This window comes from Rissa tridactyla, chromosome 12 (genome assembly GCF_028500815.1).
Source record: "Rissa tridactyla isolate bRisTri1 chromosome 12, bRisTri1.patW.cur.20221130, whole genome shotgun sequence".
NCBI lineage: Eukaryota > Metazoa > Chordata > Aves > Charadriiformes > Laridae > Rissa > Rissa tridactyla.
Window position 1 is genome coordinate 15,003,595 of NC_071477.1, and position 27,913 is coordinate 15,031,507.

The window sequence follows — 27,913 nt, forward strand, 5'->3', positions numbered from 1 at the left end:
GGAGGCTTTCCTGCCTTGGGAGTGATTTCTGTCATCCTCTGTGGATTTTTCTTGTGTATTTTTTAATCTCTTTTCTGCCATTACAATGTTAACAAGGTAGAATGAGGCAGGATCCATTACACAGCCTTGTCACTAAACTCCCGCCTTGTACCTCAGGAGGCTGCCCTTAATTATGTTACCCAGCACACTGCTTTCTCCTACTTGCTGAGGCCATGAAAAGGCTCTCTTGCCCTATAAGCAGTTGTTTGCTTCATTTTTCCTCTTTGCCGCTTGGTGTGTATATCCCGGCCTGTTTTACAGAGCACTGAGTAGTCCAGCCCTGCTCAAAAGCAATGATGAATTTTCTTGGGTGATTTCCAGCCGTAAACACTACTATTGTCTGAGGCTGTTATTAACTTGTTTTCACACCACCACTGAGTGGAGAGGGAGGTGTTTATGACTTTTACAAATGATAGAGGCCAAGCAACAAAAGTGAAAAATATCCAGTAAAAGTTGGTTCCAGCCTGAGACTCTTTTAAGACTCGATTTCTTGTTTGGACTTTGGACTCTGTACATAGGCACCGTGGTCACATCGCACGGAATTAAATCCTTACTGCCTCTACCAATCGGAATGTGTGACTTAGGTGTCCAGGAAATAAGGAGCGCACAATTAGTCACTGACAATTCAGCAGCCATGACTCTGCATTTAAATACTTGACCAGCACCGGGGCAGGAGGCGACTTTCCGGGACTCGCCCTCAGGCCCGCCCCAGCTCCGCTGGCTGAGGAGGGCTGGCTCCGACGGGAATGTCCCCGTGGCCCAGCTCCTCCCAAGCCGCCCCCGGCTCCAGCCGCGGTTCCAGCTCCTCTTCCCTCACCTACTCACGCTCCTCCCACCAGAGCCCCCGTGGGCCCCGATCCCGCCCCCGCAAGGCCCGTCCGGCTCGGCCTGCGTCCCAGGACGGCACTTCCCCCCACCCCGAGGGGGCCGCTGAGGCGGCGGCCCTCCCCAGCCCCCGCCTTCGCCCCGGTGGAGCCCAAGCCCAGCGCTGAGGGCTGCGCCCGCCATGGTGCCGGCTCCTCCTTCTCCCCCGCGGAGGTCTTGACGCCACTTCCGGGTTCCGCGCCGCAGACCGCACCTTCCCGTCATGCCCCGCGCCTCGCTCCGTGCCGGACTACATCTCCCAGCAGCCCTCGTGGGAGGCTCCGGCCCGCCGGCGCGGCGCGGCGCCGCGGGGCACGCCGGGAGCCGTAGGCGCCGCGGGGGCGGCGGGGAGGGTGAGGCGGGCGGGGTGCGGGGAGTCCTGCGAGCGGCCCGGGCGGTGCTGGCGGGCCGGCGGACGGTCGGTCAGTCGGGTGTGTGAGGGGAACACGGAGCGAGGGGAAGCGGGTACCGGTGCTCTACGGCCGTCCTCACCGCCTCCCGCCTCACAGCGCGGCCTCGGCGGCCCAGCCCGGCCCGGCGCGGCGCAGCCATGTCGGGGCTCCTGGGGAAGCTGTTCGGGACGGGCGCCGGCGGAAAGGGCGCCGGCAAGGGCCCGTCCCCGCAGGAGGCGATCCAGCGGCTCCGGGAGACGGAGGAGATGCTCAGCAAGAAGCAGGAGTTCCTAGAGAAGAAGATCGAGCAGGAGCTGGCGGCCGCCCGCAAGCACGGCACCAAGAACAAGCGCGGTGAGAAGCCGGGCCGGGTCCCCCTTCACCCGGCAACAGGTCGGCCGGGCCCTGCTGCCCGGAGCGGGGAGGGCCGGGGGGCCTGTCGGGGGGCTGGCTGTGCGCTGTGCGCGGCGCAGACGTGTATGTGTGGCTGTATTTTATAGCTTGTTGCTTTTACGTTATAGGGCGCTGCCTCGGAGCTGCGGCAGCCCCCTCCCCAGGGCCTGCGGCCTTCTCCAGCGAGGTTTGTACGGATCCGGCTGTCGCCCCGCCGGGCAGGGCGGCCTGTCGCCGGTGGGGCTGTGTAACGTGGGCGCCGCGTCACTCCCGCGTGATAACGATGTCACGCCGTCGCTCGGCTCTTCTGTTGGCTTTCTGTTCCGTGTGGCATCAATTTAGAGAGAGGTTAGGAAAATCTCGCAAAGCAGATGCCGGGGTGTTGCTGGTTGCGCACAGAGGTAGCTGGAAAAGCAGTGCATCGACGTGGAATAAGGCCTGGCTTTGCTGCATTGTTGCCTTTTTCTTCTAACAAACAAAACTCTGTATCAAACCCCCGCTTAATTTGAGGATTTGGTTAAATACATTTTTATTGTTGTCAGGGTGTCCTCAAGCTATAGGTGGCTTATAAATGGATATTGTAAATCGGTGTTTGCCAGGTGGAACTCAGCCTTCCTGGGGAGGTCTAGCTGTGTATTTGCAAGTAGCGATTGGTACCTGTTAAAGGTCTGTCAGCCAGAGGATAAGAAGTGGGTCGTCACCTTATTTATTGTGGTGCTCTGATCAGCTTCTTGCTTGTTTTACAACGGTTTCAGGAAAGCGTATTTAGATTTTGGTGTTGACGTTGCCCTTTTTTGCTGGGTTACAGCAGAACAGCAGAGTTTGAAGCAGGAGGTGCGTCTGTGTGCTGCTGAGAGCTGCTAACACGCAACTGTTGGCCAAGTAACAAAGGTTCATTTACAGTAACTGCCAATAACAGCTTCTGCTTCATATCACTCCTGTAGTCAGCATTTTAAGCCTCCTTTCAAACTTCAGATCAGTGTGCCGCACCAGGGTTTCACTCTTGTGCTGTGTTTGAGTGATGGTGCGACTGGCGCAGGCTGAGAAGTGCTTGCTGAGTCTGTGGGCAGCAGCCTCGCTTGCTGCCCCAGGAGCCTCCTGAACGACCTCAACAGAGCCTGACTTCAGGCTTAACTCAGTTAGTTTCTATATTAAATTTATTGTAATGGTTTTAATAAGTCTGAGTTTGTTGTGCAGTTTTTGGCCTAGTTTGGTAATGAGCTTAAAAGGAGAACTAAAATACATCTTTTTTTAGTCTTACCCATCTTCTGTATTCTCTGTCTTACACTGGTCCTGTTTAACTTCTCCTAAACTTCTCTTTCTGACGCTGGTTGCTCAGGTCTTTATCTTCCTCTACTGTAATGCCATCTCTCTGCATGCCTTTCTATGCCTGCTGCTGTCAGTGTGCTCTGGAGCACTTTGGGTAGTGGAGGGATTAAATTTCTTCTGAGGTGGAGGAAGGAGAAAAACCTGCCCATTCACTAGCAGGGTTCTGGGTCAGACTAATTGAGGTCTTGCAGAAGGACAGGATTCTGATGAGTAATTAAGGAGCTGTGAAAAGGAGAAGGGCTAGGGCTGGTTTTCTGGTGGAAAACAAAACCTCTTTTTTTTTTTTCCAGAGGACTTCTGAAACTAAAAGGCCACCTTTTATTACTGGGCTGCTAGGAAAGACAGCTGATTATCTGCTAGCTCACTGGGAAGTGAGTTCCCCTCAGGACAGACTAAGGGACGGCTCATTTATTCTGGATTCAAGATGTCAGTCATCATCTGAGCTTTGACAAATTGCATTTTTTATATGCAGTTGTTTGGATTTTTCCCTCTCTGACTTCAGGCTGTTTTATAATCCAAAAATTATGTAAATGTGGTGCAAGGTCACTTAAATCCATCATTTAAGTGAAAATGAAATTTTATTGGTTTTATACGTGAAAGTCTGTCTTTTTAATGGAAATATTTTGATATAGTTGAATGGTTTAAGTAAAACTGAACAAAAGCTAATTAATTAGGGATTTTTTTTTTTTCAAAGTCTTGTGTCAACTTTTAAAAAATACAACTTTAAGAATCCTTAAGCTTTCTTAGTTCTCCAAGAGTTAAGCATTTTACTGTGGGGATTTCTGTGTGTGCCCGCTATTTAGAGAGAAATGTACTGTGGATGGTGCCTATGCTCAGCTGGACAGTCGCGCTGACGTTGATGGAGGCTGCTGTGATAAATAAAGCCAGCAGAAGAATACACATGTCCGCAGCAGTGGGGCAGGGAGCTTTCCTGAAAGCTTAAAGCCACCTGGGAAAACCTGGGATGATATTTTTGTTTTCTCAGAGGAAAGCTGGGCGTCTGGCACACTGGGGGTAACAAAGGGAAACGTTTTCTGCTCTCCAGCACACTGTGCGATTGTTTGGGTGCCAAGGCAGCGGGGTTTCTAAAAGCTCATTGACTGATTGATTCCTACCGTGCTTCTCGAGTCTAATGAAAGCACAGAAACTTATAGGCCTGCTGGTTCTTGTGCCTGCCCCAAGCACGTGCAGGTTTTTATTAATTTATAAACTTACTTTACATGTATATTTTTCATAACCTGTATTTATGATATCCAGGCTGTATAACTCCTGATGAAATTCTGAAGTTAAAATGAGTAACTAACTGTTATAAATTTCCTTAGTCTGTGTTACTTCTTGGTATGGGAGGCTTTCAACTTTTATTAAAAAGCTGCTTTTCTCAGGGTCTTTCTGTTCTTTTCTGGCTGTACAGATGTGGCAATTTTATGATCGCCATGCCTTCTGAAGGAACTCAAGTCATTTTAATAAGAAGTAATTTTTTTTTTTTTGCCTTCACTCTACCAGTTTCTTCTCATTAGTCCACAATATCAAAGTAGCTCCTGCGGGAGGGAGAGGGCAGCAGTCTCCAAGCGTCATGTTGGTGTGAAGACACCTAGACTGCTTCTAGAGTGTGTTGGGGAGACCAGCAGTTACGGCTTTAATGTGCATGTAACTTTTTGTCCATGGGATGAAAACCTGCTGAGGAGAAGCTTGATCATCTTCAGAATGGTGTCTTGAAAAGATGCACGTTAATATTGCCTCTTCTGGGAAGAAGCTGGGTTATGCTTGTGTTTTGTTTTGTGTTATCTCATGGAAATATTCAGCCTATTCTTTTGAAAACAGTGTGTGTTCTGGTGTTTATCTCTTTTTTTTTTTTTCTCTCTTTTTTTTTTCCTCAAGAGGTTTTTCACCATGAGTAGTGGAGTTCTCTTGGTGAAGTTAACAGAAGTAGCAGTAGTACAGCATGGTTCAAAGACCAGTCAGCCAGTATCTTACTGGATTTTAAATCTGTCCTGAAAATAACTTTTGCTTTAACAAAAGAAGTGCGCAGCTGTGAGCTTGATGGTTTGGAAGTACTGTGCTGCTGCTGCATCCTTTTATTCCGCTCCAGTTTGCCGGTATGGTGTGGTTGCATCCAATCCAGGATATTTTATCAGGCACTCAAACTTCATGCAAAGACCTAGCAGCTTGGTTTGTTTCCAAGGGTTACAAAGTTCTGGTGCTCAGTATTCAGTTTCAGGATAGCTCAAGCTGATCTTAATCACTGCTGCTCCAGTTTTACTCCTCTCCTTGTGGCTGTCATCTGATCCTACAAGAGCTAGCTCGCAAAACCAAGCTGCCAGAGAAATAGCATACACACCAAAAAAGCAATGGGTTAATTCCTTGATCTCTGACTGCTTTGGGTATAACGATACCAGAATCTGTTTCTGCATTGTCTTTTTCTGATGGAAACCCAAAGCTCAAGTTATTTCTCAATGTGAAGATAACAGTAGGGAGAGAACCTGATGCTTTGTTAGGGTGCTGCTTTTATAAGTAGTCCAGTCTAGAGTTTAGATTCAGGGTGAATCAATGCAGTTATGTTCCTGCCTGCCACTGGATTTTACATTTTTGTTAATTAGCACTAGATCCACAAACACTGGAATGGGTAAAAAGCAAACATTGTGCTAATATGCGGTAAAAATATTCAGGCTTTAGCAGGAGACTGACGTTTCATGGATTTTCTACCAACTCTGACTTCTGTTAGTTAGCATTTTTCTTCCCTGATGTCAAAGTTTCTCTTTCACTGTAAATAAATATAATGCTGCTTTTTTCAGCACTGGTGACTGAGTACAAACTGGATGCAAAACCACTGGTAGATTCCTGCTGTATATAATTCAGGCTTTTCCTGGAAAGGCAACACTCCTAGGTTCCACCCCACCTATTAAAAAAAAAACCCAACAAACAAGAAAGCTGGGTGTAGGCTAAAGCCAAAAGCCGTAATTTTGTGCCCATCTCTGGCTCACAGTAGATCACAGAGCTGCCACAGGTAAGTCAGTTCAGCTGGCTGGTCTGAGGGAAAATTAACTGTTTACCATCCCCTTGCCTTTTCCCACTGTCATGTCAGCCTGCTGATGCGATTTGCCTGTTGCTGGAGGGTTACGGTGTCTGGCACCAGAGAGGAGGCAGAGTTGCCCCTTTCAGTAGCAGCACAGTGAACCTGGCTGAAAGGTACAACTGGTGTGTGCTGGTGCGGCTGTGGAACTGGCACCGCTGGTCTCCGGTGATGTGGCTGCCAGGAGCGGTCATGCCTAGTCCCGCCTGTTTCTCTTGTGCTGGTGTTAGCGTTTGCGTGGGCAGTGCATGAGTTGTATCAGTTTGCTGATCCAGCCAAAACCTACCTCTTAGTAAAAAAAAAAAATAAAAATAAAAAAAATAAAATTGTTTTCCGCACTTAACTGGTGAAATGCTAGAGCTGGCAGGAGAGGGAGTCAGGAATGTGACTGGAAGGAGGAGGGCATTTCTGCCTCTCCTGGCAACAGTCCCCTGCTTGGGCGGCTTTAGATGTATTAGTTGTGATAAAATCAGAATGACGTGCAATCTCCCAGCAAGGGGGGCCGCTGATCGTTAATGAAAAAAATGAAAGCAAGCCTGCATGATGGCGTAGACATTTTTTTTATTTAGACGTTTGAGTGGTTCAAAATGTTGCAATGATCTGGAATTCAAGGAAGAGAAAGCTGCAACCTCAGGCCTGGGTATGGGCAGAGACTCAAATGAACTGTGACTGTGTATATCAGCTCTTAGACATTAATGCATTGCTTGTGATCGTGTTTTTAAGGTCCTGCTTGACACTTGGCATCTCTGCTCCCAGAATCAAATAACATGAACCTGATTTTGTTTTCATGAATCATAAGATGCTGATGGAGGGGAAGCAGGAGTCCTGCAGCAAACACTATCTGGCCCTTCCTGTAGTACTTCAGTCTGCCTTTTCTGGGTTTTAAGTCATAGTCTAATGTAAAATGCATCTTTGAGTGCCAGGTGCTTAGCCATAAACCATGGCTTCAGCATAAGAGTACTGAGAGCAGTGCTGGCCTTCATCTCCCCTGAGACTGCCGAGTTCAGCATTAACCACCTGGCTTGGTAAAAGTCTGATAATTACTCTTTTTAAATAGGTGTTTATAAATGAGGAAACTTCTAGTTTGTAGTTCTATCCTACCTATGTTTAACAGAGGCTTTTGGACACAGATTGCTGTAGTATATAACAGTTTGGGAGGAATGGGGGGATTTACAAACACCTTTTAAAACAGCTTTAGAAAGTGGCATGAAACCAAAAAACCTGTGGTTCTGTCAGATGAGTTTTGGTAACGGTTTTTGATGCAATACACCTTCCTCTGTTCCTCTTCTCTGTCAAGCCCTGTCAGAAGGGGAACCTGGTGTGTTTCAAGCCATTGACATTGTTTCTGTTAGGTTTTCTCTCAAATGTATTAGAAGTTGGATTCTAGTATCTCGTTAAGCTCCAGCCCTAGTTACTGAATTCCTGCTTAAGGGCTCCTAGTGGTAGTTCAAAACTATAATTTGCAGATGATGCAAATTGTTAATTTGGTTTAAATGTTTTACTTACTCAGACTTGTGCAGAAAACTGCCATCTTGTTTCTCACTGGCAGAATTTCTGCTGACCTGTGCAATGTTTATTTGTACCAGGGTGTCATTAGGCTTCGCTCTTGTATCCTTCAGGCCTCTCTCAATCCCTTCTTGCTTGTTCTGACTGGATTCTGGTAAGAACCATGTGCTCGTACTCGAACATCATCTGGGACATGGAGCAGGGTCCCAGCTGGACCTCCTGGGGCGTTGGGGATGGCCAGACGCTGGGTGCTCAGGTACGCTCCATGGTGCAATCTACAGGGCTGCTCAGCAGGCAGGTCAGCGTAGGAAAGGTGCTGTCCTGGGGCTTGGAAGTAAAAGTGGTCACTGCTCCTTACCTGGCAAGTCTTGGTGCTTCCAGGCCTGAAGTGATGGTGAAGGACATGACCATGCTTCATTACTGAGCAGGGGATTAATTTAAAAGGATGGAGGGACAGTGCCACATCAAGAGGAGTGTGCAGCCACTGCTGTCCAGGAGAAGGATTTTTTTTGTTGCCCAAACTGTTTTGTAGTTGCTCTTTGGTATTTGTGAATGACGTAAATAAGGAGGGTACCACCACCTCTAAGCTTTTGTAGAGCTCATGCAGACCCATGTGTTGCTGGTACTGGTGGACTGAGCGGACACCCTTGGAAGAGGTCTGCTGCAGCTGTGTGTGCCTCTGTGTCTCCTCCGCTGGTAGCCCAGCCCCTCCTGCCTGTGTGCCGTGCTCTGGGTTGTTCCTGGGCACCTCTGCTTGCTGGGAGCAGCAGCAGGCTGGGGGATGGCACTCATCGAGTCTAGCTGGGAAAAGATGATTTTGGCAGCTTTTTGCTCTCCTCTGTGAAATACCCATCTGTTGTGGAAAAGCTCAACATTTTTAACACCGTCCGTTTTGGGGTCTTACATGCTGCTTGCGACAGAGACTTTGCATGGGATGCGGTGTGAGTGGGGAGGATGTAGCCAGACCTTCTGCCACCAGCAAAGCTCTGAAAGAGTGTGTGTGTTTGGGGAGTGGGGTGTAAAGTAAAATCTTGCCATTTACTCACACCACTTAGAAATGGATGATTTTTGCAAAAGTAAAAGTTGTAGCAGCTCATGTGCTTTAAGATGTTTTCTGTGAAGTTTGCAACTGGACCTCCTGCCACGAAGTGCCTGAAACAAAAAGGATGCAGTCGGAGGATCCTAAATAGGCCATGCATCAGACGTTGATAGACCTTTGCCTGTCCCTCAGACAACCCAAGGCCGCAGCACGTAGCTGATGATAAGGAGGTTAGCTCTGCTCGTAATCATCTGAGTTGAGTCGTTGGGCAGAAGTGGTGTTACAGTTGCTGAAGGTGTTGGCAGATGCAGACAAGTCTGCTCACAAGGATGTGGCCAGGTTGTAGGTGGGGATCCGGGGGCACTTGTTGACCTTCCCTGCCACCAGTACCGCGGGCAGTGAAATGTGGAAGATCACTGTGGCCAGGGTAGGGCAGAAGTTTCCCCTTGGTGAAGCTCAGTGCCTGACTGCGGCAAAGAACTGTAATGTTCTTGCAGCTGGAATCCCGGTTGAGAAAGGTCTTCTGTGGCTTCCTCCATTTTTATTGTTTGAATGAAGCCTTGCCAATAACCATTTTTGTAGGGGCTGATATGAGTATAGGGTAATTTACAGACAGCTGCTGGTCTTGTAAGTCTCAACTGGCTGGCAGTGAATGATGGAAGTTTGGGGTTGTCCATATAACCAGGATAGCCATCTCTTGCACATAGTGGGACATGCATGTTTACCATTGTGTGCAGCAAGCGAGGGCTGAGCTCCATACAGACTTTGATGGCTGCTGCCTTCCCCATTCTGTGCTTCTGCCCCAGCCCATGCTCCTGCAGTCAGCTCTTTCCCCAGCTCCTTATACCCCTCGCCCAGACAAGGGCACCCAAGTCAGCAAGGGTATCGGTACAACTGGTGGTCCATCCTGGACTGTGCTATTCCCACTTGTGAGACCATATCTGGAGTGATAACCAGGTAGTACCACCTTCCACCGCAGCTGCTTTCCAGACAGCAATTGCTTCAAAACAGAATAGCAGATGAGCAGGTCTCTGTCCTCTAGTCCCTCATCCAGTAGGTCTGACATGTTGAAGTCGAGTTGGTTTAGGCAGAAGGTAAACCAAGAGACTTGGTAATGCGGTCACCATCCTGCTGGCACAGACCCCTTGAGGTCAACCTGATAGTAAACATCAGTGAATTTGGCTGTGTAGCTGCATCTTGAGCTCGTTTGGATACCTGCTGCCAGCTTACTCCATGCATGCAAAGACTTGCAATGTCATTCCCTGTAAAACCTGTCTTTTTAGAGTCCCCCTTTCTGATAAGGCTGTGATCAACTATACTGGCTGTTTGACTAATGTGGTGGCACGTTAAGTGTTACCAAACATCCGTATCATGTGTGTTCTTCATGGCGTGGCAGGAGCTTATTCAGGTTCAAGGATGTCAAGTTTAATTCCAGGTGACTGCACAGAGCTTGCTCAGATGTAGTGGAACTGAAAAGAAACATAAACGCCAGGGTGACAGGAACATCAATCAATGACACTCAGAAACTTGCAGGTGATTTTTGTTAGCCATGAAATAAAACAAGTTATACAAAGCAGACTTCACAATGGGTTAACTAGGAACTGTGCACAGCCGTTACATCTCCCCTGAAGGTGGTACCTTAGTAAAATGTTTTGACAGCATCCCCCTGGTGGGAGAAAACTGGGTGGTAGAAAGCCTCTTCTGGTGAGTGCTTTCCTGGCAGCACCATCAACTTGTGCTGCGAGGGCTGCAGTAATGATGCTTATTGCTAAACCTGGCTCCTGGAGCCAATAATCACTGCCAAAGAGTGTGGGATTGCCATTAAAAAAATGAAATTTCACTTCCGGCCTCAAGAAACGTACTGCAACATTGCCAAGTAAGTGTTTAGGGGCCGATTCAAGAAGTACAAACTTTTCTTTTGAAAATAAACATGGTTTGTTTTATTTGCGTTATAACTTCTGGGTTTCTAAAGGTTTGTGTTGTCAGCTTTTTCCCTTTAGTTGTTAGTGTTGGAATCTGAGCTTTCAGGAGAAAAGTTCAAATTGTCACATCTCAAAATAGTGTAACTTCGCCAGATGAGATGTTAAGGGAAATGCTAAATATTATGACAGCCTCAACAAAATTCTTAGACTAGGCAACATTCTAATAATAATTGCCCAAAGCTAGAAAATGTGTGACAGATTACGTAGGCACACACTTGTTTCTTTCCCCAGGAAAAAAAGGTCTTGAAACGGGCCGCTTAAAGGTAGGATCTTCTGAGTTTTGCGACTTAATCACAAAAATATTATTAAGCATAGGGAGTTTGGTTGTTCGGGATTTTTTTCCCCTGTGAGAAAACAACATTTTGAGATACTGAAGAAGAGCTACTTCTGTTCTTGTAAGGCTGAACCTCTACCTGATGCGTTTCTGGCAGGGATTCAGAGGAAGATTATAGTTTTTCACTGGAATTCTCTTTATCAAGGCATCTTCAGCAATCACAAAAGAAAGAAGAAAACCCATAAAGAATATTTGCAGGCTGTGAGAATCCCAAGGAGTCCTTAAGGAACATGCTTTTCTCATCCTAAAAGTTTAAACATTTGTTGAATTCTGAATAATTATCTCCTTTTATATACATATAAATTTCTGATGTGAAACAAGGTGCAGATTTTTAACAGCAAAGTTATTGGGCAGTTTAAAAGGATAAGGGAGGATAATTCACCCCAGCAGCCTTAGAAAATATCTAGTTTTATTTGGAACAGATTAGTTTTGGAGATGCCTTCCAATCCCCTGCTGTCATCCGGTGACATGCAGGACCGCAAGAAGTGAAACGCTGAAAATTGGGAAATATGGTATATGCTTTCCTTCCAGAGGGTGGATCAGATTTAATGTGATAGTTGGAAGCATTAGGCTGGATGATCTTGGCTTGTCTGGCGTTTCTTAGGCTCATTCCAGCTCCTGGATGGAACCAACCCGTTGGCTACTTCTCTCTAGTTGGGATCTGTCTTTCCTGATTCTCTGATTTGGGCTACAAATCTCACTGTAGTTGACGTTTTTTCCATATTTTGGACAAAATTGTCCCAGACTCACCTAGAGATTATTTTACAGAGGATTATGGACCAGAGGATCATTGCCTTGATGTTCAAGGGGCAGAGGAGTCACGTTTAAGGCTGAAGGCTTGCTTTCTGGACTAGGAGGAAGTTCCTCACCTTGCCTGTTCTGCAGCCACAACTGCAGTACATTCCCATCTGTAACTTTCAGCCTGAGTGAATTACGTGCTGTTTCAGGAATAAATAGCACTGTAATTATGGATTCTGACCTTCGGAAACACACTTTCTGCACTCCATATGAAAATGACTGCTCGTGACTAATTTGTAATAAGGAAGCGTGACAAGGAAGTGCGTTACCTTTCAAGTGTAGCTGCCTTATGCCTCGGCCATGGGATGTGGAACAATATGGATGTTCTGGGATGTGGAACAGCATCAACAATTTCTGGTGCGAAGGTTGCGTGGATGTTGACCAGAGCCCTGAGCAGCACCGCAGTCAGCAGTGGCACGAAGGTGGTGGTTCCTGTATTGTTTGGGTAATGCACGTATCAAAGCTTTGATTGCTGTTGTACAGGATGCTTTTTTCTTTATCTTTTTTTTTTTTTTTTGCCTTCATGTATTTGTAGGTTTTTAGACCAGGAATGCTTATTGTTTAGTTTAATCTCTTGCACTGTAGACTAAATGTTCTGGCACTACTTTGCTCGAGAGGAAGTTATAATCTAGGACTGAAACCTTCTTGTATTCTCTGCCTGATTTGGATGCTTTATTGGACTAGTTTTAATCCGTCACTTCATCTGAGCTGGGACTAGTTGCCCTCCTTTGAGGAGAGGGTTTGGGAGCTTTATTAGATGTTTAGTAGACAAGACACAGAAAGGTAAGTGGAGGATGAAGACTGAACTCTGCTCACGGTTCCCTGCTAAAAGCACAGCATCTCCTGACACAAAGGCACAGGCCGCTGCCCGCTCTTGCCAGCTGCTCTCTGGGCACCATGCGGGAGACATTAGACCCTGGCATTGGAGGGAATGTGTGATAATGACTTCAGATGTTCAGCATAAAGTGACTTTTAGGCCTGTGTATAACCTCTAGACATGACAGATCTCAGCAGGTGATCCTTATGGGAAAGAAGATGCTTCTTTGCACGGTATTAGCCTTGGAGTTGATGTGAATTTATTTTTAACCGTGCTTTGGTACTTCTGTCTCCCAACTGCTTTCATACCATGATGCTTAAAATCAAACCTGACTTACTGGATCTCAGACATTTCATGCTGTGCCATCAGTGTAACTAGGTATTTAATGGGCAACCAGTTAGGAATATGCTGGTTAGGAATATAGGTATCAGCTTAGTGGCCGTGCTCACTTTCTTCTTCTTCAGCCCTTCATGAGGCCTGTACGTTACTGTCCCTGAAAAGTTTTATGTTTCTTTCCACATAGAGAAACCTCACTAACGTAGAGGATGTGGGCAAGGCTGCGGTGGAGCACAGGAAAGGCAGGACACAGCACCAAAACAAAAATGCTTGGGCAGGAGCTTGCAAGACAAGGGTGCTCTCTAGCTGTTACGTGGTTTTGGAAATACCCTGAAAAGATCTGACCTCTAAGACCCTGACTAGAGAATTAAGAGTCATCAGCTTCTGCTTCTTGTAAGACTCACCTGTGTGACAAGCGTTCCTTGGTGTGTGCTGCAGATCTGTTGTGGCAAGATATTGCCTGGGTGCTTTTATACTGGGTTAAGTTTGAGCCAAGATGAATATTTTTCAGCTGGTTAACGGTTTCTTGAGCTAGCACATCCCTGCAGAAGGCAGGAACTCAACGGTGTGAAAGAAGTTTGGTGAGACTGTAGTGGGGTTTATCGCTATTGGATTTATATCTACCTTTTTACGTGTTTGTGGCATTGGAGGATATTTTGTGAATTGCTCTAAATTACCTTTTTTCAGGAATTTCTTTTAGGGTATTGTAGGCAGTTTTCTAATTCTCAATAGAATGAGAGGTGAGCAATTGCAACCTAAGATTAAGCTACTCTACTGCAGGCAATACTTCTTACACCTACTGGTGCCTCTTGTTTGTCCCATTTCAAGGACAGTGAGGATGGTGGTGGTCATTAAATTTGCTGCTGAAGCAAGTGCCAGGAAGATGGAATGGTATTTCCAGAAGCAGCAAAAATAACGGCACCTCTTCCTGAACAAATTGTAGATAGGTACACAGTAGAACGTGCAAGACGGTCACCCAATATTAAGCTGATAATCTCAATTATCTCTGGGCTTTCTGCTAGAGGGGCCAAGAGACCCCCTGTTGGGAAGCTCCTCTGCAGCTCTCTTGCACTGTTTATTTTGGCGTGACTGTCATTTGGTGTACATTATTTTTGAGGCTGCTGTGGAACTGTTTCATCCCATATTAATACATCTGGTGACCTTTTGTGGTGGTATCTCTGCCGCTGCCATTTCTTCTCTCATTTGCCAGAGTGAATGTAAGAATTAGACGTGAGATTACTCCAATCGAGGGGAAAAATAATTTAATCAGAGCTATTAACCCATGTGTCATCCTCTGGATGAGAAGCCTCTCTGTTTTAGGTGTAAGTGTGATTTTTAGCAGATTTTTGCAGCGGCAGGAGTTGGATAGGCAGGAAACATGCACATTGTCGGGACAAATTCCCTGGGCTCACAAATGTATGGACCTTGATACAAGTGTGGTCTTGAATTATATTCTCAGTTGTTTCCGGTGCTGTTTGAAGTAACTGGTCCTCCTGCTCTTCTAAGGTTGAGACATGTTTTTGCTAGCAAAATTTGGAGTTGCAAGTATGTAGAAAAAGAAGTCTTAAGTTCTTCCTTGTTTTTTATCTACTAATCTATACTTTTCTACTAATGATATTTAAAAGCATTAATTCAATAGAATAGGTATATGCATAAATATCCCATTAACAGTACCTGTCCTACAAATGTACAAGCAGAACTTATTTGCAGGGGGGCTGTTGATTTTTAATGAAATCACTGACACATTAATAGGCAATTTTTCCTCTCTGAATGCAGTACTATGCAGTAAAATTGTATTTTTATTATCCTGCTAACATTTTTCTTGTTTCACTAACAAACTGCTGTAAATATTGCAAGGAAAATCTTAAGACTTACAACAGCTCTGTTAAGAAATTGCTTATATACGGGCTGAAATACTTTAAAATACATAAAATGAAATTCTTACAGCTAGCATTTGCTGACAACAAAGGGAAATGATTTGGGTGAGCAGTCATGCTTCTCAGACTGTGAGTGCTGACAGAGGAGGATAATCTGGGTAAGTGACTCTATTCTTTTCACTTCTGAGTGTTCATTAGTCAGAAGAGGTAGTGACTGAAACCAGAACACGAGTTCCCGCTTATCAGTTGTGTTGGAGGGCTGGGTGCTGCCTTGGGAGGCATAATATTGAAACCCTGGGCTTCTTGTTAGTCGCTGTGCTCAAATTGTAAGTGTAAAACTTCGGCTGGAATTTCTAGGGGGGGAATGTCACAGAAATTCAAGCAAATAAGAAATTAAAACCAGCATTTTGCAGTTCATCAGTTGAAGACTGAAAATGAAACAAACTGACGCCCGAAAAACAAAGGAAGGAACGACTTTTTATGTATTAAAAAGTTTGAGGGTTTTTTTTAAAGGCTGTAAAATGTTCTTCAAATGTACTTTTATACACATTTTTACATTCGAGTAATTGCTTCAGTCAGACCAGATCTAACTACTTTTGACTCAGACGCTGTTTTACTGGACTTGCCCTCCTCCCTGGAACCTAACTCTTTGTGAGTACTTCTCTGCAAAAATAAACTTCAGAGATTAGAAGCCGATGCTCATTAGCACTGAGACATTTCATTTTGCTTTGCCAATGGAAAGGAGGTCATAAACTATTTATATCGGTTTTAACTGGTCAGAGCTCTCTGGTGAAACCTTTACGAATAAAAATTTGCTCCAACGGCCCAGTCATATCTGATAATTAAGGCAATGAATATATCAAAATGTCATATGGAGAAGATAATTTAGAGCCTGCTCGCCATCTCCTAATGGGTGGCAGGAGTCACCCAGTTAATTTTAAATGTATTGTCTTTAATTTAATTGTAATAACATATATAACTGCTTTTTCCCCAGTGCGTACTTCTTTATGTAATCTGCTGAAAACTCTACTAAAATTCAAATAAAGTACAACTAAGTTTTGTTATCTGTTGTAACTTTTTTAGAGGATATTTTAAGTGCCTGCAATTCATCATGCACATTGGACTTAGAAGCTAAAACACACCCTGTCCTTGTTAAGGATAAGGTATGGGTTGTAAAAATTAGCTAAAATACTGTTTATTGGCAGGTTCTTGATGGTGTCTTGTGAAAACTAACTTCCGGTGTAATGCTCATATATTTTTGCTGTCATTGGGTCTGCACTGATACATTAAGTGAAGGTTTACTTAAATGTTAAACTGTTTTTTTAATAGTAGATTCTAAGTCTGCCAATAGCTTTCTCGCATCGGTTTATCTAATCTGTGGCTGTTCAGCAGGTCAGGAGAGTAATTTGCCTATTCGTTCTTGTAAAATGGTGCAGCATCTATTGTCTTTTCCTCATGTGCAACCTGTGGGAGATTTGAGCTAAATAAAAAAGGAAAAAAAAAAAAAAAAGGGCGAGGGGGAGGAGGGGGCAAGGGAAAAAATCCCCTCCTAAACCATCCAGTGATTTGAACTGGTCCTGCTGGTTTTATATGTAATAGGGTTATTGCAAGAGTGAGTTAACCCTCCCCCAAAAGCAGGATACTCCAGGAGGAGAAACTTAGGCTGTTATTGAGCAATTTCAGTGGAAAGTCGCTCCTCATGGAGGGAAGGCTGCTCACGGGACAGTGAGTGATGATCAGGGACATTGGCTGGCATTTTTCCGTCCCCGTTCCACTGTCCTTTGTTGCGAGTCCCATGCCTGGGAGCTTGGGCAGGTTTTTGTACAGAGTGGTTCCCTTCACCTCTGCATGAGGAATGCCACGCTGAGGGATCCTGCCCCAGCTTTCCAGCTGTGCTCAAGTAATCAGTAACATGTGGACATCGTAGTCAGGATCTTTCTGAGCTCTATTCTGTATAAAGACAGATATTTCCATAAGAAATACACAGCCACAACATGGTGGGAGCAGGCATCAGTCCTTATTTATTTCGAGCCTCTGAATCTCAGGCATTTTGCAGAAGCTGCTGTGAGAGTCTGGTCCAGTGATCTTGTATCTCGTATGGCTTTTTACTCTAAGATACAGAAATTGTCATGCTGTTGGAAAACTTAAATCAGCAGTTTCTAGAAAAATACGCTGATGATGTCTCTAGCAACAGGTTCTGGGTTGTCAGCAAGGTCTGTCTACATTAGAGAAGAGATGCTTTAAAATGAATATATGGTTACAGGTCCTGCTGAAGCAGTTCTATACCAGTTAAAGCAGGGTATTAATTTACATTGCCTGCCTATGTAATTACTATCTTGGAAGCAGTAAAGGCATAATTAGGGGTGTGGGTCCTGAGGACTGCCTCCTCCATGGCTGCCTAATGTGATAGCAGTCTTCATGTAGAGCAAAGAAGGGCCATGATACACTTTGACTTCAAATGCACATCCATTTCTTGCGTGTGTATAAAATAACGTGATGCTAGAGGACATATTTCTAGCCTGCTGTCTCTTTTTCATACTTATTTCAAGTTATGGAAACGGATTTTTTTTTTTTTTTGGAGAAAAAGAGCCAATGTAATTCCCTACAGATTAGTATTCGTAGCTTCAACTTCAGTGAAAATTTAATAAAAATGTATTACTCTGGCAATACATAAGATTTCAGTAGGTATTTATGCAAATGGTGAAGACTGTTGTGCAGGAAAAAAGGTATCAGAACTGCTCATCAGTTTTCAGAAATCGATGCTTAAACAGGAGAGTAGAGATAAAGCAGCTGTAGATCAGAACAGAATCACCCCCTTGGATCCGTACCTCCATCAGGTACCATGGCTGCGTAAAGTACGATAACGGCTTATGGGGAATTTGCAGACCCATTATTTGCACTAGCAAAGACTGTGGCAGGTCCTGCATCTCAAGCAGGAGTTTGTGGCTCTTCCCCCTTGCTGGTGCCTGGCTATGTAATCCAGGCTCTCATTTTTGCCTCCACAGAGACTCGAGAAATTCCTGTGACCTCAGAACTGTGGCTATTGATGTGGTGTGCTCCTCCAGAAGTACCTGAAAATTGAGAAACGGGTCCTGAGAGATGGCAAATCAACTTGGCTGTAATGGTCTTAAACAAGCGAATGTGATTTTAAGTATTTCTCTTGGAAGAAATTAAATTAGGTGCAGAGAACTGATCAGTTAGTGATGTGTTTTTGTAGCTGCAACTGATGGAGCACAGAAGGGTCTGCTCCAGATCCTGGCGGTCTCTGCCAAGCTGTGTGGAGGGCAGACATGTAGGAACGCGGCACCCAGCCCTCTCCCAGCGGTGTTTGCGTCCAGACGTGGGCACGTCTGTGGGAGGGGCACTGACAATTACAACAAAGGGCTGCACAGCTAATTGCAACAAGGAAAATCCTGAATGGAAAGTGCAAATCCTCTTCTGGGGCAGGGGGAGGAATATGGGAAATGAATTGCCAAAACTTGCAGGATGAAATGAATGCAAGCGACATAAATTAACTTGGTATCTTCTTATTTTTTCAGTTTAATGAAATCTTCTAGCTATGAACAAGGACTTTACATTAAAAGATAGTTAAACAAGGAAACACAGATGAAAATAAACTGCAGGAAGTCGTGACCATCTAATTTGAGGCACCGAATACCTTGTTCTACATTCCTTAGTGCTTCTAACTGCAAAAAATTGCAATCTCTTGTGCAAGATTTTTGTCGTTGCAGAAACTCATTTATCACTTTGATGTTAATCGACCTGTGCTAAATATTTGGGTTTAACTGTCCTGGCACAGAAGCTTTATGCCTGGCCCTGTGTTTATGAGGACTGATACGTGGTCCCAGCAACTCCTTTCAGGCTACTGAAATAGGAACTTCTAGCAGTTGGTCTTCAGGTAGGTAGAGGTGGGTACTGTGGCCAGGACATGCATTGTCCTTGCCTTGGCCTTACTGGAGAGAGGGGAAAATATAAATATCTCCCGTGGCCACTCTTGGTCCGAAGGAGTTGGCAACGTCTAGAAAATCCATTTTAATTTTTCACTTGAAACAGGGCAGGTTTTAAATGAAGATGTTTCTGTTCGCGTTCCTAGGCAGGATCTGCCAGGCGGATCATAGCAGGTCTGAGTGTGGTCGGTGCGTGGCTGAGAGCCGAGCGGGAGCATGAGGAGGTTCAGCAGTAATTCAGCAGGTAGCAGTGCAGGGAGATGTGTGTGCCGTCTCCGAGGGCTTGTGGGGGATCCCTGCTCAGTTCTGCCAGCTGTAAGATTATGTACCATGCTTTCATAAAAACGGGAGCCTTGATTTGTGTATGCAAGTGAGAAATTAGTCAAGGAAAGGATTTATAAACCAGAGTGAAGGCTGGGGAGCGGCGTTCTGGTACACTGAGCTGGCGTGCATGGGGAGCAGGAGGGGTAGAGTCACGCAACAGGCCTGATAAAAACTCTGATCGCAAGCTCTTTTACAACCATGCTTGCAATGTTTGGTGTCTGAGCAGCTTATTTGAAAAGTACACATGCAGGAAAAATAGATAAACTGTAGCTGTTCTCAGAGAAAGCTGTAGTGGGGAGCTGTATGTAAATTGTAGTACTTTACTTGCGTTTGTATAACGGTTATAAAATCTCTGATTTTGCCAGTAATTCTCCCTGGTGCACAAAATCCTCAATAAAGAATGTCCTATCGCTGTCTGACGCTTTCCCAGCATCTGTCGCTAAATAAACACAGCCTATTAACAGTTGTATCTTTCCGAGTAAGAAAACTTTATATACCCTCAATTAAACCATTAGCACAAAATTAACCAGACTAAATATACCAGTAATGTGTTGCTTATCACTTTATGATCTGGCATAAAGCTGGAATGTTTCAGATGATATTTGTGTTGTGCTTGACGCTGCAGAGCAAACATCGTCCTTTGTGTTAGACGAAAACCCGGTCCTGTTCCCACCCCTGTCAAACGAGAATGGATGTTGGACTGGCCCCAGGGGAGATTGACTGGTTGTTGGACGGAAAGTCGGTGAGGGGGCTCGTTGTGGGTCTTTGGCTTGTGTTGGAGCAGTGGAGGTGATCTGTGCTTTTGTGTATTTCATCATTTCTGCTGTATCGACCCACGCTACTTTGCGTGCTTGGCAACCTTAGCTGTACCTTCCCAAACTACTTTTTTATATTCTCTAATACATTAGTGCAATTTGAAAGTAATCAAATGCAGCGTATTCATAACCAATTGTAGAACTGAAGGTATATGTAGGGATTCTGGATACCAGGACGTTATCTTGCAGGACTGTCAAGCTTCTCAAGATGGCATCTGACAAAACGCGTGGGGTGACTGCAGGTTTAATCCGCTTTTAGGAGAGGAGCTATTTTGCTTGTGTTGCAGGAACATGCTCATCATGTCACAAAGTTATCAGCCCTCAAGTAGGGGAGATAAGGAAAGCTGTCTGCTGTCGGGATTTACTATTCCTTGTCCCCCCACATCCCTCCGCCCCCAACCCGCTCTGGAATCGTAAACAGGGACGCAAATGTTTGAAATAGCATCTTAAAGATTAAAAGCCTTTATTTGCCACCATTCTGGTGCAGGTGACTGATCTGTTGGGAGGCCCAGGATGTTGATTTTTAGCAGAGGGTGCGCTCAGTGTGTGGTACCTTGTAGCAGCTGTACTGGAAGAGATGATCCTGTATCATATTAAGAGCTTTCTGCTTTGAGTTTCACACAGATCAGAGCATCGAAGAAATGAAGTGTGCGCATGGCTGAGTTCAGAAACCAAGAGTAAGGCTGTTAGGACAGCAGCATGTGTCCAAGCTGAGGTTTTAAAGTAGATGGGTGCATTATATGGCCAAGTCTGTCACACAGTGGACAAGTCTGTTCATCTCAGGAGGGGAAGCAGCAGTGCCATGAAGGGGAGCTCTAGTCATATGTCTTACTTCGTGTGATACCTGGTGTTTGTTCGTCAGCCGGCAGTGCTCAGGGCTTGGTAGGTTTTCATAGAATCATAGAATGGTTTGGGTTGGAAGGGACCTCAAAGACCATCCAGTTCCAGCCCCCTGCCCTGGGCAGGGACACCTCCCACCAGACCAGGCTGCTCCAAGCCCCGTCCAACCTGGCCTTGAACCCCTCCAGGGATGGGGCAGCCACAGCTTCTCTGGGCAACCTGGGCCAGTGCCTTGCCACCCTCAGAGTGAAAAAATTCTTCCTGAAAAGTTTTGCCTATGCTGCAGCTCCTGCCAAAACTTTTAGCCACGTACAGGCAAGATTATATGTAAATGTAGTTTGTATTTGCAGTCAGTGTTTCGGGAACAAACACGTGCTGGCCTGCTGTCTGTCCAGGTATTTGGGGAAGAGCTGGCTGTTGACTGTTGTCACCAGTTGGGTGCATTCCTGTCTAGGTGGGGTGGAGCTGAGCGTTGCAGAAGGAGCTGGAGCAGCTCAGCTGTGCAGCGAGTTGGACCAGTCCTCCTGGCACGGGGTGACCCCGTGGGTGTGAAGCTCCCTGTTGGTGCTGTCAGGGGTGGGCTCCTCTTGCAATAAGCGGGCATTGGACAAGTCTTTATGAGCTGCTAATTGCTCAAACCGATTTAGGCATCTCTCTTCTCATGTCTATCAGAGACTGTTGTGTGGACAGTACCCTGTAGTAGGAGTAATCAATTGTGTTTGAATGAGCTGCTTCTCCCAGCAGCTGCAGGGGAGTTCAGGTGGGTGGTAGGGACCCTGCAGCAGCATCCCAACCTCATCTGCCGGGAGCTGCACCAACAACTATGCCTGGATGTATTAGGGGTGGTGGTGAACAAAGGTGGTTTCAAGCGCATCAGCTTGCATATTGGAGCCTGCTGTTTGTTGGAGCGTAGTCTCTGGTTTGTCGTGTGTTACGAGCAACTGGTCTCCTGATCCTCAAGTAGCCTCTCGGTTTGCATCCTTTGTGTGGCAGGGGATGGACAGTAGGCATCTGGCCACCTTTAAAGAATTTTGTTGAAGGAGGCAAGCACAAGGGTTAGGCAACTTAGTTTATCTGGGAAGAAAAGCAGATGACAAACAATAGAAGGTGCAAAATATTTCTCTGTACTGAGTGGCATTTGGCATAAAATGTGTGAATGGCTGTTTCGGACACAAATTTCACAAATCCTATTCTTTTCTTTGTTCAGCTGCTCTTCAGGCCCTAAAGCGTAAGAAGAGGTACGAGAAGCAGCTTGCACAGATAGATGGCACGTTATCAACAATTGAATTTCAGAGGGAAGCCCTTGAGAATGCCAACACTAACACTGAAGTGCTTAAGAACATGGGGTTTGCTGCTAAAGCTATGAAAGCTGCTCATGACAACATGTAAGTTATTCCTTTCTGCATATTTCCATAGGACCTTTAGTTTGTCATTAGTTTGATCTGCTAAACACTAGGTGTTTCATAACCAAAGCTAGAGCTAGAGTAGCAAAATCTTCTTTTAAAGTGTTATAACTGAAGTTAAACTAAAATACTAGATATACTTTGATATTGAGCAAAATGTGCAAGTATTGATGCTTTCTCCGTTTGCTACCACCACTGCCTTTGTCCAAAAGAAGGCTGGCACCAGTGTAGTCTAAAGCAAATGGGAGGGTGCACCAGCTACAGCTCCACTTAGTAGCAGCAAGAATTTTAAGCCTCGAGGGGAGACTTAAACTTCTTTCTGTGCAGAGGAGTTTGTGTATGTAGCAATAATTAAAGGTAAACTGCGTTATGGGAGTGTTGTACTTGTTCCAAAAGCAAATATTGTCGATGTAATGTAACAATGCTGGATGAGGGAACAGAGCAAATTATTATTAATACTAGTAATGAAGAACATATGAAGTCTCTGTTTATAACTGCTGTGAGCTAAGCTTTTAGGGAAGAGTGAAAAATACATGCATAATTTTGTTGAGACCGGGGGGATGAAATTCAGACTTGCATGCAAAGTATATTTTCGAAAAGGACCTTGTAAAATGTCACCATGGTGTGGCATTTCTACAGAAACCAAGAAACACAGTCTTATGCGCTGATTGGGGAAGCGCCTGATTATATTGTACTCTTTCCTTTCTTTTACAGGGACATTGATAAAGTAGATGAATTAATGCAGGACATTGCAGAACAGCAAGAGCTGGCAGATGAGATTTCAACAGCCATCTCAAAGCCAGTAGGATTTGGGGAAGAATTTGATGAGGTATGCTTTAAATTTGCCTCTCTTTATATCATAAATTCATCGAATCATTTAGGCTGGAAGAGACGCTTAAGGTCATCGAGTCCAGCCGTTAACCTGACACTACAAAGTCCACACCTAAACCATGTCTCTAAGTGCCACGTCTGCACGTCTTTTAAATACCTCCAGGGATGGTGACTCATATGAGATCTTTTTTTTAAGATCTGCATATCACATGTGTCTAGTGTAGTACTAGGATATAAAATCTGTCCTAGAACTTGTTACTAGCTGTTCCTACCAGTGCATACAGCAGCTGTAACCCTGACTTTATGCTGAGAATGGTCTGGATGGCTTGATCTGAGAATGTTTGGACTTAGACTTCTTCTCTTCACTGCTTTCCCCTCCTCACCCTCCAAGAGATCACATACAGGAATTCTTCAGATGAAGATTCAGACTCACCATCTCCTCAGTTCGCTCTGATCCTATGCCTTTAAGCTATTTTCTTTCATAATATGACCTGCTAAATCTGCTTGCTAATAAATATGACTCAAAGTCTCTTCTCTTCTTTTTTTTTTTTTTTTTTTTTTTTTTTTTTTCTTCTTTGAAAAACTAGGATGAACTCATGGCAGAACTAGAGGAACTAGAACAAGAAGAATTAGACAAAAACTTGCTGGAAATAAGTGGTCCCGAGACAGTACCACTACCAAATGTGCCCTCAATATCAATACCGTCAAAGCCAGGTACGTATGGACCTTTACCAGAAACATCTTGGCTTGTTAAAAAGTATGCTTATTTAACTGCAAACTCCTCAGATTTGAGGGATCTACCTGCAGGCAGCGCAGACATTTCCTCGAAATTGCTTCATGAATCACAAATTACATCTAGTGCTGTTTCTCTGTAGGGGTAACCTGCCTTTCATAGGAACCACGAAAATTAATAGCTATCACAGGAACAGTTATTATCTGTTCTGGCGCTACCAGTTCAGCTGCAGCGTGGATGACTCTCTGGGTAGAGTGGAGATGTGGAGAAATACAGAAGCCTTCTGCTAGTTGCTGCTGGCCCAACAGAGGGATCTTGACAAACATAGCAAGGCTGTAAAAGGGAGTGGAGAGTAAATTACCTCTTGGAATTAGTCCCAGGCTGGTTCAGATACTCACGTTGAACCATGCTTCCTTGTTGCTGCTTTGTTTTTTAATTTGGTCCCTGCTTTTCTGGCTTTTGGGAGGAACTAACCTGAGAGTCCCCTCTTTGGGGACCGCAGTTGCCTCCTCTGAGGTTTGCGTGTACTCAAGCCAGACAGTACCAAACTCAGGGCCATCCGAGTCTTAGAGCACGTGTATCTAGGAGATTTTGGTGAATGTGGTAATTTTACATGGAGAACTGGCAAGAAATGTTCCTATTTACACAGACAGTTCAAAGCTGCTCTTAAATCTGAACCGATCGCTCTTCGATGAACTAGGAGCGATACCTCTTGAAATGCAGTTGAGTTGGAATACTTCTGGCATGCATTAATGGGATGTGAAGCTTTACTACTAATTTGCTGAATCTGCCTTAATGTATTATGAATAAGTTGTAGATTTTGCTGCTTTATTTCATGGGCTTACTTAGGAAAAAAAGGTCCAAAAAAACTAGAGGATGAAAATAGTCCCAATTAGTCAGTGTATCTATAATTATCTTGCTGCCTTTCCAGGCTTGAAAGGACCTGGGAAGCGTCAGATACTGCCAAACAAGACGGTTTTGCTTTAGGGGGTATGCAATGAAGTTTGCTCCTTCTGCATTATAGCTCTTTTATTTTGACATAGTTGATTTTGGGGTTTTCTAGTTCTGTTTTGCTAGGCAGAATTGCTGACAAGTGTTGATGAGAGGAGAATGAGTTATATCAAAATATCTTAAATCTGAGGCTTTATCTAGATTCAGATCCAACAGCAGGAGAAATAGTTTAAATAAACGTGTGCATTACCTTTTTATTTCCTCGCTGGTTTAATGAGGTTTGTTCTCTAAATATTCTTTGGGTATGGACTTTAAAACATACTGACCTGAACTCAAATATACTTTCTGCATTATATTAGGTGGTAGTGACCGCACACTGGTAAGAGGCATTGTAATTCCGCACATATTTGAGTAACTATACAGCATAAGACTTATGTAGACGTAGCACATCATAAAATAATAAAAATAATGAACATTTTTTTGTAGTAAAAACTATGAGAATAAAGCTCAGTGTTTTATAGGATTTATGTTAAGCTGTTTTGGGATGGAAATTAGAATTCCGTTAATGTATTTAAATAGCATGCTTCTTTTTATTTCAATAAAACTGCCTCCAAGACGGGCATTTGGGAAACCTGGGGATTCTGGGGTGGTGATGGGTGGGTGGGGATTTTGTATGTTGTTTTTTTTTTAACCTAAATTGTTTTTCACTTAAAATTGGCTTAATATACACTGGGATTATAAGTTTGCTTTGGGTCGTCATGGGTTGAATTTTCAAAGGGACTGCTTTACCTAACAACGCAGGTACATGCTCAGTGTGTCTTGTGGAGATAATTAATGTCTCTTCTGCGGTAGAGCTGACTCTTATTACCTCCTTTTTATTAATTGAATGGAAAACGAGTGTGAGCTTTCTGTCTCTTCCAGTTCTCAGGACCTGTCTGGATTTTGACTTAATCAGTCTGAATGAGAAATTTTTTGGCTGTTGCCTGTCAGCTAAATTGATGTCAGAAGAAATTCAGGCAAAAGCTGTTTTTGTTTAACGGAGACCGGAAGAGCTTAAGTTAGGAAAACAAATTCCAAACTTGTACAAATTGATAGGTCTTGAGTTTGACTTAAAGCTGACTCGGTTCTTCCTTACGTAAATGTTCCATTTGGAATGACACAAACCATTTTAAGTATGAATTATTTGACTCTCTCTCTTCCCCTTTTAGAGCAAACACACCAACACTGTCTGAGGAAATGACTTTTTTTTTTTTTTTTTTTTTGCTGTTTTCCAAAATTATTGCAGCTATTTCTGGGTTAAAGCCTTTTTGCTGAGTTAATGGTTTTCACTTCCAGAAACTGCGCTTGCTGTGTTATGACAAATAGCAGCATTTGCTCCCCTGGAAGGACCAAAAATGTTATCGGGGGCAGTGTGTAGGCACAGGGGTTGGAGGTCTCCAAATTCTAAACCTATCTAGATGGAAAAAGTAGTCTCATAGGACTGCTGCGGACTTTGAGGATTTAATGATGGAATAAGGAATTTATTTGTATAGGGGAGAGACTGTAATACTGGAGATGCCAGACAAAAAGCTGAAAACTCATGGTCTTCTGTTTGGAGATTCTGGGAAATGATACACGCCGCTGATGCACACCTCTTAACCTTCTTGCACGTTTACATTCTTCCTGGGTGAAATATAGTCTCTTTCCACTGAAAAGTGGCAATATCAGGAAGTTTAGCCCATTCTGGCTTTTTCAGAAGGCACCTTTTATTTCGGTTTAAAAAAGTCTTGTGTATTTGTTTTCCTCTACTGGCGTTTGGTGCTTCATTTACTGGTTAGGTCAGAGGCACAGAGGCTTCTCTCCTGCAAAGAATCGAGACAGGATTCTGTCAAGATTCCCACTCATTTGTTTTCTTTTCATATTTTGCAGCCAAGAAGAAAGAGGAGGAAGAGGATGATGACATGAAAGAGCTGGAAGCTTGGGCAGGAACCATGTAACCACAGCAGTAACTGGCTGGAAAAAGACTTTGATTACCTATTCTGGGTGCAAATGTGTTGTGTTGAGGAGAAAGCATAAGCAAAATGTCTTTATCTTTAATTTTAACCCAAAGCAGTGGGAAGTGCGTTGCTGTTTTCTGCATAGCGTGGTCTGCCCAAAGGAAAGAAAGGGGAGCAGGGGGAATTGCCTGCTGTTTGTAGGGTTGAATTTCTTTAAAAAGGTATTTGTAAAATCAAACATTCAGCTTTCGGACTGTGCTACTGCCACTGCTGGATCTTCATCTTCAAAAGTTTGGGCCATATTGAATTGAAATAAGCTGAAAAACACTCTGTAATTTTAAGTCAGTTTTAGTGTGTCTAGAAGTCTTGTAAGGCATTTAAAACCAAGAAAAGTCGTAAGCCACCATCGGCTTCTTACTGTGTTTAGGTGCGAGAATGCTTTATGTTTTTAGATCTTTGCAAGTTATATTTATATCCCTCAGCTGATGTGTGGCCAGCCTTGTGTTTGTCACCGCAACAATGTAGTCACTATTCCCATTTTAATTGGTGATAATGATTTGCAATTGACAAACGCTGTCTTGGAAATAGGGAAGATTGAAATTTCAGTTGTACATTTTTCTACATAGCACTACAATGTTTATTGCTTTTTTGTGATAATTGATAACCCATTCAGATACATGCACACAATTATTTTAATTAAGAAACTACTATGGATTGCACTGTATTAAATATCTTGATTAATTTTCATCTGTGGCTGCTGTTGTCCATTCTTTGTGATGTTGAAGTGATCTGACTATAACTTAGGTGCAGTTTGGCCTTTTTCTACATGAGCGGCGCACGCTGTTTAAATCTAGCAGAACTTTGGTTGTATGATTGTAGCTGAGTTGTATAAAACTAAAGTCTTAGCTGAGCACAATTGCCGGAGGGCTGCTGTTTTCTTATTGTAATAATATTCTGGTCTACCCTGTCAAAATCCCCAGGCTAGGGAGAAATCAAAGCTGAATTAATAGTAGAAGCAACAGGTTTAGGGACAGACCTGGGAGCCTTGGCGTTATGTTTTTTATGATACCTGTGCTGCACTGTGCTAACAAATGTTGTCTTTTAAAGCAGTAATATTATAGGAGTTATGGGTGAGCATCTCCAGTGTGGTGAAGTGTCTTAATAGAAGTGTTCAGGTGTAGCTGGGAGGGGAAAAAGAAATCCCTTAAGCAGCGTTAATGCTTTAAGGGTTACTGATGGAGAAGATCAGAAAGTAAGTGACAGAGGCACCACCTGGCAGCCCAGCTGTTTCCTGGGTTATGTTTGCTTTCCTGTTCA

At 44.2% G+C, this 27,913-nt stretch overlaps 1 protein-coding gene across 1 annotated transcript; it reads left to right on the top strand.

The window, feature by feature from the left end:
- Positions 1-1,259: 1,259 nt before the first annotated feature.
- CHMP4B (charged multivesicular body protein 4B) lies at positions 1,260-27,343 on the top strand. The gene is made up of 5 exons (XM_054218309.1): positions 1,260-1,649; positions 21,910-22,087; positions 22,820-22,934; positions 23,524-23,650; positions 26,529-27,343. Exons 1-5 carry the CDS (start codon positions 1,454-1,456, stop codon positions 26,594-26,596), a joined length of 684 nt encoding a protein of 227 aa, XP_054074284.1. The 5' UTR covers positions 1,260-1,453; the 3' UTR covers positions 26,597-27,343.
- Positions 27,344-27,913: the final 570 nt, after the last annotated feature.

Bases quoted from the DNA above. Each gene is read 5' to 3' on its own strand.
- CHMP4B (XM_054218309.1), top strand. From the start codon at position 1,454: ATGTCGGGGCTCCTGGGGAAGCTGTTCGGGACGGGCGCCGGCGGAAAG. The intron at 22,088-22,819 runs GTAAGTTATTCC...TTTCTTTTACAG, and splicing joins AAAGCTGCTCATGACAACAT to GGACATTGATAAAGTAGATG. The intron at 22,935-23,523 runs GTATGCTTTAAA...TTGAAAAACTAG, and splicing joins TTGGGGAAGAATTTGATGAG to GATGAACTCATGGCAGAACT.